The sequence below is a fragment of the Amborella trichopoda genome, chromosome 12 (assembly GCF_054954075.1).
Source record: "Amborella trichopoda isolate Santa Cruz 75 chromosome 12, AtrichopodaSantaCruz75HAP2 v2.0, whole genome shotgun sequence".
NCBI lineage: Eukaryota > Viridiplantae > Streptophyta > Magnoliopsida > Amborellales > Amborellaceae > Amborella > Amborella trichopoda.
Window position 1 is genome coordinate 35,237,809 of NC_142347.1, and position 12,304 is coordinate 35,250,112.

At 37.7% G+C, this 12,304-nt stretch overlaps 1 protein-coding gene across 1 annotated transcript; it reads left to right on the forward strand.

Moving 5' to 3' along the window:
• Nucleotides 1–393: 393 nt before the first annotated feature.
• LOC18430989 (mediator of RNA polymerase II transcription subunit 11) lies at nt 394–10,317 on the forward strand. Its single transcript, XM_088852837.1, has 4 exons — nt 394–444; nt 619–731; nt 879–995; nt 9,755–10,317. The coding sequence occupies exons 2-4, from the start codon at nt 675–677 to the stop codon at nt 9,929–9,931; spliced, it is 351 nt and encodes a 116-aa protein (XP_088708963.1). The 5' UTR covers nt 394–444; nt 619–674; the 3' UTR covers nt 9,932–10,317.
• Nucleotides 10,318–12,304: the final 1,987 nt, after the last annotated feature.

Genomic DNA, 12,304 nt, shown 5'->3' on the forward strand with positions numbered 1-12,304 from the left:
TTGTCAGCTTGTCCGCATCATTGTTGGCTTATATTGAGGGAGAGAGAAGAGGGAGGCCGTGAGGGAGAGAGAGAGAAAAGTGGTGGAGGGAGAGATATGAGCCACGAACGAACAAAAGAGAGAGAGAGAGAGAGAGAGAGAGAGGGGAGAGATGTCGTAAGGGACAGAGGCGAGGTCCGGTAAGAATCACCACTATTTGAGGGAGGGTCTAGTAAGAACCACCTCTATTTGAGGTAGTAAGATCACCACTATTTGAGGCAGGGTCATGTAGGGTTACTGTTTATAAATATATTATATTGCATAAATATATATTATATATTAAATATTATTAAAATATAATTTATATTTTAAATATATTATTTAATATATAAATAAATTATTATATAATATAATATATATCGTAAGTTGTGAATAGTGAATAGGGGGTTCGCGTCTGACCTCGAGAGTTGAAGTTTTGTTTTACCGTGAATTAGACCCCATCGACCTTGGAACTTGTTTTCTGATCTTCCCCAATTCGAACGAGAGCTCTCTCATTTTAGGGCATAGGGATATAACTGATGATCCAAAGTCCTTGATTACGAGATTCTCAGAAAAATTGAGCTCAAATTTGTTTCATGCAGGTGCATACAAATAAAAAGAGAAAAACTTGCGCATTCTGTTTCTAGTTTGGTCAAATGGACACAAATGATGTTCCTAATGCCTCATTGCAGCTGCTTCATCAAGTCGAAAAGGTATTTCCCTTTGATTGGAAAGAGGAGAGAGTGTTATTATTCATGAAACATTCTTTCACCTCTCCTTTGGTCACATCTTATAATGGGATGTTTTGGTTTTCTAAAATGGTGGCTTAAATCTTGAGTCTTTGTTCACTTAATTTCCAGAGGATCGTTCGTGTTTTAGAGCTTGCTGGTGGAGTAATGGAGGAATTGGCAAATGGAACAGGTCCCAGAATGGAAGTTCTTAATAATTATTGCCGGGAGTTCATGCAATCCATTAAGGTGTAACACGTATTTGCTTTTTAGATATTTAGTATCTACCTTTTTTCAGTATACTCTTTTGTTGTTTTCGTTCGGACTATCCTTTGAAAGTGAGACCTATGAATCATTGTTATGCAAGTTTATGTGAGCACAAGAATTCTGCAATTCATCTTAGTTTTGATTTTCGCTTTTGTTTATTGTTGTAATATGTCTAACAGTGATGTAGAGCTCTTAAGGCTGGATTTGTTGTGCATCGTTTGTTCGACGTATTATTGGTTTCCCTGTAGTTTCCATAACAAGTTGCAAAGTAATTTATAATGAACTTGTCGAAAGTTTCTGCATTCTATTGTATTGGTCATCAAGTAATTGATTTAGATTTGTGATGACTCTAGAAAAATGCAATTTATCCATCCTATCCTACTGATTTGAAGAAAATGATGATCTTTCTCTCATATTATGTCTCTAGAAAGTGAATGTGTCTTCCTCTTAATGTGATAAATGTACGCCTGGTTCAGCATATTTTAAGTAGAATTGGCATAAATGTACACCAAGTTCGGCATGTTTATAAGTAGAATTGGTATCACATGTCATGCATTCAACTTTGATGGCATGAGTTCTTGAACTTACAAGAGCAATAGAAAGACACATTCTCTTTTTATTGAATAGAACATTCCCTTAATGGCTTGCATGGTTTGATTGTGTTGATTAGCTTCTTATTGGCATCTACCTTCTTGCCTCATGAGTTGTATTTCCTTTGAACAAGACGAGTTAGTATTTGTAACGGAAATAGTCACTAGTTTATTGACTGGTTGACTCTAAGGGCATGGATCCGTTTTTTTGTTTTCATCAATCAGTTGGAGGGCATCAAATATAGGTACCGTGAAAAGTTATATTGTGTGTATATTTACGGTATGTTTGGAATGGAGTGTAAGTTGCAGATATAGTGGCTTATATGCAAGGCCTACATAATTGGGTGCTTGGTGTGAGGTCAATATCTGCAGAATATCAGTCCCATTTATATCTTAATCGCTTCTTCTAGGGAAAACTAAGAAAGGGCTGTTTTACCATTGTCCCAAGCAAGGTGGTTTCGTGCAGGAGTTGTTGCTGCACCCAAAAATTATTATGCTTGTAATGATGTACTTCCTAAGATTCACCTCTGCGTCTGTCCTCATCTTTCATGATTCCTTCATGTCTTTCTTTTCGTTAGATAGTTAATGTCTAAACTTCTTCATCTTCTATGGATGTTTGCTTCTTCCACTGTGTAGGCTGCCTTCCCTTATGTAGACCTTCTATTTAAAACCTTGAGTTTATTTTTCATTTCATTAATTGAAGCTTGCACATAAGATAGAAATCCTTATGCTATTCGGGAATGACCATTACCACACCCAACCGGGAAGTGGTTAGCACAATAGCACATCAAAACGTTGCACATATCTAGAAATGTAGAAAAATAAAAGTGTACTATAAAGAAACATGTTTGATTTGAAGTTGTAAATTAATTATCTATATGAATATATAGACATGTAAGTGATGTATGGACTTGTGTTGGTGTCATACTATCATTGCCAAAATATTGGTGATGAGTCGGATTTTTTTGAATCTGACTTAGACATGGATTGTCGTATTCGTGTCCTTGTCACACAGCCTTGAATATATGTGAAAATGAGCAGGATGTCCAATATATGTGACAATGGTAGCAAGTGACAAGAAAGGAACTGATGAAAGATAAATATAGTACACAGTGTTCGATGACCAAAATTACCCTTCATGTTGACCAAAATTCCCCTCACATGTATATCATTAAAGAATTCTGTGGGATTCTTTGTCAAATAACCAAATTCACCATGGAAACTGAGTTCAAACCTTTTGATTCATGGATTCTAAGTTTAATTTTTTGCAGTGATTGCACTTCTTTTCCATCGAGAGGTGTCTCCTATGGGGTTCACGAAGGTACTCGAGAAAGAGTGCTTAGGTTTTTTCCTGTGTCACCATCATTTCCTTCCTTGGAGGATGGCTTTGGTCATTGATGATAATGGTGCAAAATGCTAATCATAATAGCATTTAAGGAGAAATACCAGGAAATTTGTTTGAAGTCTAGTCTAAATGAGAGATTTAATGGTGCCTTGGAAGTGGTTTAACTCTAATGGGTTTTCATCCTAGAAAAGAGGATCCTACACCGAACAAGGATCAAATCTTGGAGTTTGTGAATTGAACATTTTGATCAGCTTCCACATGGTAGAACCAATTTCCTTGGTTTAAATACCGAATGAAACAAGTGAGGATGAGTTCGATCACTTTTTAATTGTAGAAGCATGTAGGTTTTGGTAAATGAACATGGTCAGAATGAGATGACTTAGTTTCTGACGTGGTTGCTGGGATTTGGTATTGGAGCTTCTAGATGGAGGGAAGGATAAAGTTCAAATGTGGCTAAAAGTTTATTTGTTGAAGACCACCTCACTGGATAGAGATACTTGGGGATTTGGAGGTTCACATTTGTGAGAACTATTAATTTTTCAATGATGAGAGGAATGGGCAGCATGAGTCCAAAGAAAAAGTTTGACTGTAGTTTTCCCAGAAGAAATTAATGAGAGGTGAAAACATACTCCAAATTGGCTTTAGGAAAGAGACTAGGATACTTTCTTCTTCACGAAAGAGCAAGGCAATACGCCACTAACCTTATGCACTATGTCAGAATGGACAAGGAGCAATTGCCAATAATTTCTTTCGAGTAAAGTTCTTTTGACTCTCTAATATCTTCTGCTATGTGAATAAATACCCTTTGAGGAGCAAGACATAAGTGGTGTGGTCTTGAAACTTGTTAGAGGTCAGCCTCCATAGTTAGATAATTTTATTGCATGGCATTCGTTTAGGAATGCTGATCTGAATAAGGTCATGAAGGAATTCCATCTGATAGTGATAATTAGTAAAGGGATGAAATTAACATGTATGAACATAGTTCTGAAAGGCAAGATGGTATATAGCAAAATGTAGTTGCAGGCTGACCAATACATTGGAATTCTGAGATAAAAGTTCTCCAGTGGCTTCTTAATGTAAAATGGAAGGTTACACCAGTCTCAATCCAATAATGATCTATGTGCCTTCATTCAAAAAAAAAAAAAAGGTCTATGTGCCTTAATAAATAGCAGACATCCCATATGGTGCTTTGGTGGTCATCCACTGTTAATTATTATCATAAAATAACTATTAGGTTCAAGATGCATGGATGGTATACCTACATGTTTTGTGGCTTGGATGGGGGATAAGTATAAGCAAGGCATACCATCTCTAGAAGAAAAAAGGACAATTCAACCCTGACAAGAGTCTACAGATTTTACTTGGATTTTGGGGTTTTGAATTCGAGTGTCAGGGTTTCTGATTTCAGGAGTGTCTTTTTTCTCTAATTTTCTGCCTGGAGCATTTTGGCATCAGAGGCATTTTGGTTTTTTTTTCTTTTGGTTTGGCGGGGGGGTGGTTTACTTAGTGCAGAATCCAGCAAGCAACACTTGTTCCCCTCTGTATCTTCTCAACCTTCCTTGTGTGACTCTTAATTGGGGGTTATATAACATGGAGAAAGGTCAGTTGGTTTCCATACTGCAGTGCATAGGTGGTTAGATGGCTGCATAGAGAAGGGAAAGGAAAAACTACTATGTAAACTTTAAGAAATCCCTTTGCGGCCTAAAACAAGCATCGAGGGGGTGGTACATAAAATTCAAGAGACCTTGCCAAAAGCTGGTTTTTGCCTAACAAGGAGGATTATTGTATATATGTCAACGTGAATTGGAGTGATGTGTTCATCTCCCTGTGTGTGGATGCTAATTGCCAGTAGTTCAATGACTCGTTTTGAAAGCAAAAGCTTTCTTCTCACAACACTTTGATATGAAAGCTCTTGGAGAGGCTTCATATGTGCTAGGAATTAAGCTTATGAGCAATAGAAGAGAGAACCATTCAATTATCTCATGAGACATATTGCAAAAAAAAAGAAGAAAAAGAGTAAGATTTGAGATGGAAAATTGGAGGTCCATACCCATGTTGATAAGAAGATCAAGTTAAGCCTAGCCATATGTCCCATGAGTACAAAAGAAAAAGAAGCCATTGCAGAGAATCCCTTACAAAAGTGCTCTATGTTGGGGATGAGACCAAACTTATCATTTGTTTTATGTATGATTAGCACGTTCTAGGGTAATCTGGGCATGGAGCTCTAGAAGGCAATAAAAGAGTTATGTCATATTTGAAGGGAACTGTTAATCTCATCCTCACTTACGAAGGAGGCTCAGATATTCAGATATAGGGATATTCAGATGTGGATTCCTAGGGAGATCTAGATGAAATGAAGTCCACATCGAATATATCTTCACACTTGCCAGTGTAGCCGTTTCTTGGTGCTCAAGGAAACAAAATGTCGTTGTGTTCTCTACTTTGGGGTTAGAGACTTAGAGTATGTGGCTTGTTGTCTCGCGACAAAAAAAGCCCTCTGGTTGAAGAAGTTCCTAAATCAGCATAGATTTGATCCAGTAAAGTCCCTGTGTGTGAGGATCTTCTGCTACAACCTGGCTGCGATTTGTATGGCTAAGGAGCCACAACTTCGTAAAAAACCAGGCATATAAAGGCAGACTATTACATACGCAACGAGATCCAAGCAGGAGAGATCGAGTTCGCTTATCTCCCGACAGAGGCCATGTTGGTAGATCCTTTGACCAAAGCGTTAGTGTGGTAAATGTGTTTGCCAAGCATGTACATGAGATGGCCTTGAAAGAGAGTGAGACAAAGTGATTGTACAACCTTCAAAGGCCAAGTGGTTGTGGCTTTTAAAGCCCGTGAGAGCATGTAAATATAATAAATATAGGGAATTGTACACTTCAATGGGAGTAGGGTTAGGCTGTTTGTGGCTCGGGTCATGTCCAAAACTCTTTCCCTTAGGCATAGGCACTACCGTTGAGGATTCTTACAGGGTCATCCCTTGTTGAGGTCAGAAAGATGCCAAAAGAATGGTTTTTAAGCCAGGATAACTTCGTGGTTTCTTGTGTGTGGTTGTAGATCTGTAAGAGAGAGGGCCAATATCCTCAACAGACCTCTGCACGACATTTACGTATGACGGTTGCATACTAAGAAGCATCTCTGCAGAGGGATACATGTACATGTGTATAGAGAGAGGTCCCCTTGCACTATAGTGATACGTGCATCTGACTTGCTCTTAAGGGGGAACCTATAATCCACATATTGGAATCGTGATTCTACTATTTATTGGCGAGCTTTAATAGGCCAATCATGAGCCCTTGCGCATGACTATGGGTCATGGTTCTTGTTGTGTTGGTTTGAGAAGATAGTTTTGGGTCACGGTTTCTAGCTTGTGGAGTGCCTTGATAGTCACTTTGCTCGACCCATTAGTATTAACCCACTTCTAGATGTATCTTTGAGTGCTTTCTAGAATTTTTTTTAATAGGATTGGGAATTTGCTACCGAATGCATCTCTTTCGATGGTCCTGTCCACTTCCACTCTCACCAAGGCTTTTATCTCCTCCTCACCACGTTTGTCAAACTGATACCACCAACATCGAGGGTTTCCTATGAAACCTTGGGCTATCATATAGAATGTCCCAATTTGAGACTAGCATTAGTGTTTGCAACCATTAGACTTAGCATTTTGGTTATTTGCTCCGAGCTTTGGCCATCTACTGATGAAGCCCCTGGGCTTAGAATGGGGGACTTTGTAAGTCAGGGCATGCGCCTGACTTTGGCTGGTTTCCTCTGGAGAGCTTGAATGAATCGTTGGCACCCATTGAAGCAACTGCTCTGGAACCTGGAAAAATAGCTGCTACCATCATCTGGGTCAGACTCTTCTGAAAAGAGTTTGGTAGTCTCATAATCAGATTATCCTCAGTGCATGGTTCCCATTCGTATGGAGGCATAAAAGTGTTTTCTGGTAATTATCTCATAGTTACCCTTGAATTTTCTGTCTGCAGTTATACTGGTTCCTTCTTCAATCTTGGGGGATCTAGTCCCTGTCTTTGCATGCAGAAAGGCTGAAGTTTGTGGAGATATGTTGCCTTATGCTGTCTGAGGCTCAGACGAGAACGAATTTTGCATCTTTTGGGCCATCTTGGGCTTGGGAGAGACTTAGGCATGAGTCATTAGGAAGTTGTCGACCAAATAGACTAGCTTCTCGACTTGGTCCCCCAGATCCTCTCCAATACTTAAGGTTAATGGCATGCAGTGCGGTGTTGGTCCAATTCAACTGTTAATGAAGGAGGGTTTGGCTTGAGTGGGCTTCAGACCGGAACATCGGGACAGCAACCTGCTTTTCATTCCCTCTAGCCATAGGGGTTCAAATGGTGGAAAAGAGGAGACTTCAAGTTCTTCTCCACATGCCGAAGTCAAGTTGGACCTTCTTGCTGCTGCTATATGCTTTCCGAAGATGGTCTATGAGTGATGAGTCATCTCATGCTTCATTGGCATTGATCCAAACGCTTCTCAGCCTCGACCTTTCATATTCTTTGAATTGGCTGAGCCAAAGTCTTCTGCGAGTATCGTTTAAATAATCTTCCGCAGTCAATCCACTTCCTCAGAAGTGGCAAAGGAGTTATGGACTATTAGTCTTCCATAACGAAGTCTAGGAGGATAACCTCTTGTCCCATTTTGAGATCTTTGATCCATCACTCTCAAAGTTCTACTCTTTGGGACTGAATGTACTCTTTTAGCCACCGTTGTTTTCGGGGATCCTAAAGGTAATGCTCACGAAGAGCGGCCATGACATGGGAAGGTACCGAAGATGCAAGAGAGTATGGCCCGCGTCGACTTATCATGTTGCAACTTTTCTTTGGAGAATAGGAGGAGGCTGGGGCCCTCTTACTCTCGCCAAAGTCAATGGAGATCTGACCTGGCCTGCTGGAGCTGATACTCGCTCGGGGAGGCTCAAGGACCTTTGTAGATTGATGCTCGAGAGTCCATGCCCAAGGAATACTGACCTTAGAAGGATTTATTCTTTGAGGGATCATTATCTGACCCTCAATATCTTCCTCCATATATATCCCCTCAAATCAGACAATTGTCCTTGGTGTAGGTGTAGGTGTAGGTGTATATGTGTTTATGGCTCAGTATCTAATTTTCCAAGTGATGGTAATCAGAGCCATCAAAGCCCTGTTGTTTGAGCCTCAGGACCTGGTTTAGGTGTTGGTTTGTCAATGAGATGGTAAAGTTCGAGGATATAAAGAGATGAATCTTGCCTTGGCTGGAGAGGCTTTGATTGCTCCAATTAAGGCTGCATCAAAATGGGTATGCTAGCTGTTGAGCATTGACAAGTTCAGAAATGTTTAGGTTTTCCCTGGTTAAGGGTTAACTACTACTTCCAATCTCCCGATATAGATGAATCTTATGCCCTTCTCCATGAATTTTCTTACCTTTCTGGTATCAACAATTAGTTAGATAAGGACTCTCCGAGTTTTCAGATACCTCAGACACTACTTCCTCTACATTATCAATGGATTTGAATCCGGAGGCTTGAAATAAGCCCTTGGGGTTTAGGCAATGGTTTTCATTTTGCCAGGGTCTTTCTCGATTTAATTTCCAAAAAGCCACTTCTTGGAGGGGCTCTTTTCTAGAGCACCCTGCCAGGATGAGTTGGTCTTGCGAACTCTTTCTGGTCCCATCCTCAATGACAGCTAGAAGATGAGGAGAAAGGGACAAAAGTTTTGCTTCTCATCGACCGTAATGGAGATGCCCTAAGTAAACCCCCTAAAACGGGAAATTACAAAGCTGAAACGATTGAAGAGCCCTAACATGGCTCTCATACCAATTAATGCCCATAAAAAGAAACATAAAATCTGAACCCTTAACACACACACACACACACGCACATATGGGTGCAGCTTTTATAAGGTGTCAACCTTAAACAATCAAAGTAAGGCGCACCTACAAACCCTGCTTGAAGACGCAGTTTCAGTTCTGGAAGCCCTTGCGATAGCCTGAAAATCTATTTTCACTTTTAATTGTGAAATTCAAAGCTCCAAAATGGTGCAGATATATAAACACTTGAAAATTTTGAAAATGGACAATCCAAATAATGTGTTGCACCATTTGTAGGACTTGAAATTCTTTTTTTGTTTTTTCCCCTTATCCATACACTTCGAGGTCAAGATAATCTATTGGAGATTTTCCAGCATCTGAAGAAAATTATCTGTTGGGTTTTTGAGGTCCTCCTTACTTTAATAGTATAAGATTGATTGCCTATATAAATGTTTTCCTATATGTGTGTGTGTGTGTGTGTGCGCACTTCATAACCCTCAAATTACAAAGCTTAAGGTTAGAAAGGCCTGTGGGGATTGTATTTATGAAAAAGTGGTTGCTATTTTGTAAAAAGTTGCTTTATACAAGTAGCTCAAGTATTAAGCGGGGATACATTTGAATATCTCACAAAAGTAGAGAAGTATTTCAAACAATATTAGTACATATGTTCTTGTTCTTTAGTAAAAGTTTCTGCTATGTCTTTATAAAGAGGACAAAAGTTTACTTTATCTTTTAGAAATAATTTGACATGTGCCTTTACTTAATGACCAAGCACAACCCATATAAAGCAACTTTCTAGTAGAAAGCAACCACATATTCAGTGGGTCGACCCTTCACAAGCCATTTTGACATTAACACTTGTATTCGAAGGGTTGTTTAATGTCAGATAACCCTGTAAGAATATATATTTTTCCAAGAAATATTTCATGATGTTGCTGAAAATGCTTTAATTATTTTTATCGTACATATCTAATGGGCTCTCTTTTACATTGTGAATGCAGGAGATTCAGATGATGTTGCGGCAGGAAATTAAAAGTGCATGTGATTATCGGCCATTCGAGAAATGCGATTACAATTCCAGAATTTCAAATGAGATGTGTTGCAAGAAGCTCAGCATGATTATAGGACGGCTGGATGGCATGAAACAGACTATAGAGGAGTATAACAAGGCAAATTGATTTTCGATAATGTCGTATCTTCTTCTTCTCCTTACTTCTTTATATGTGAATGATAGATCATTACAGAGGAATGATATGCCAATCAAAATGATGCCCACGACATGCATGTTATTTCAGTCATGGTTAGTGGCAATGTATATTTACCTAGTGCATATGATAATGCATACAGATTGTTTTTCCGACAAAGAATCGAGAAACAAAAATCTTCGAATGCCTCGGAGGCTGAGTTTCTTTTCTTCTTCTAGTTTTCCATTATAGGAGGTTGGTTGTGACTATTGGTGACAAAAATTTTATTTTGTCGTGTCCTGAAATACATGGACGTCATCTAGAGAACGAGCGTTTTGACTGCTTTTATGATTTTATGGCATGACTTGACTTTTGTTACACATGACCATTTCAATGCTTGATGAATGGTTTAAATAGGGTCATGTTTTTGGTACTACGGCATTTGGATTGTCAAATTTTCAATTTCAAAGACAATTCTTTATCGATGGAGACCACATATTGATAGGTGGGTGTCCAAACATTAGCATATACCTTTACGAAGATGTATGGAATGTGTAGCACAGGCTAGCGATGAACATGTGGCATATGTTCACATATAAAGCAAAATTGTTGAAAAAAGTGGATTTGTTTTGTTGTTCTTTCTGTTATTTTAGTATTTGTAAAGTAGCGTGAATGTTACAAATCTTTGCAAAGATGACACCTTCAATTAAATAAAGGATGTTAGTAGTGTAATTAGATGTTGGCCTTGCTCTAGTGTAATTAGATGCTGGCCTTGCTCTTACGCCTTCGCACAAATGAGAAAGTCAATAAGTTCCATGTTGAAAGAAATTAAAAAGGAAAATTAGGAAAGCCTTGTGATAGACTATTTAGAAATATGGATGTCATTTCTTTGAAATTATTCATTAACTTTAATGGTTTCCATTTTAAAGATTATTTTTGGTCTTGTGAATCTTATTTTACAGCTCATATTCTCTCATTCTTCTGCTTATTTTTATTTTTTTAATAGGAATGTCAAATTAAAAAAGTTTTTATTAATTTGGAAGACATTTTTATATAACCCTTGCTTGTTGCGTGTATTTTATATTATTCTTCATCTCATATTATTTCCAATAATTAACAATGATGATTTACTGTGACTCGACATTATCATTTTGACTATTTTACCCTTGACCCAACTCTTTAAGTCTTAGGCAGGTGTATTTTTTACTTAGCCCAACTCTGAGCATCATATAAGGTCTGGGGGGAGGGGAGGGTACATGGATGACTTACTATTCATTTATGGCACGTTTGGTTCGTGCGTAAATGTTTTTAGGAAAACATTTTCATGTGAAAATATACGACGGCTCCTTGACCCGAAACTGAGGGCACGTTTGGTATTTGCATCAAAACATTTTCATGTGAAAATTATATCAGGCTCGTTTGGTAGGCGACAAAAACAAAAAAGATAAAAACTACTTGGAAATTTTAAAGAGAAACTCTCTCACAAATTTTTGAGAGAGAAATTATCGCAAATTTTAGAGAGTGAGTATATTAAAATTTTAGAGAGAAATTTTATCGAATTTTAGAAAAAGAAAGTACTTAAAAAATTTTAGAGAGATAAATTATCTCAAAATTTTTAGAGAAGCAATTATCTCAAATTTTAAATTTTAGATAGAGAAAGCATATTAAAATTTTACAGAGACACTATATCAAGTTTTTTAGATAGAAAGAAGATGAAAATTTTTAGAGAGAGAGTATATCAAATTTTTATAGAGAAACTATATCCAATTTAAAGTTTTTAAAGAGAGATAGCATCTTAAAATTTTAGAAACTGAAACTATATCAAATTTTAGAGAAGGGCATGTTTTCTATGCTGCTTCTGCAGCATAAAACTTATACAGTTCCCTTTATCCAACCCTCCATTTTGAATGGGGGGTTAAGAGTGCCCCAATCACAATGTCACGTCTCTACACTTCTTTATTTTTAATTTTTTTTCTATAAACTATTTTGACACCAAATTTTGAACATCCAATCCTCTATAGACTCGCACTAGCAAAAAATAAAAAAAATTGATTTCCAATAAAATAAAATAACCAAAATACCCCTGAAAGTTTCAAGGGGTATTTTGATCATTATATTTCATCGAGAAATTATTTTTAATATTTTTTATAGGTACGCCCCAATAAGAAGATGACATGTACCAAATTTCATTCAATTTGTATAAAAAAAACTAAAAATAAAGACGTCGGATCTAAGATCAAACGGTGAGTGGTTCTCTTGATCAAAATTGGATGGCTGGATGGTAGGGGAAGCATAGATCTTCTATGATGTAGGGGACGTATAAAGACCTTTCTCATTAGAGAAAGTACCTGAAAATTTTTAGAGATA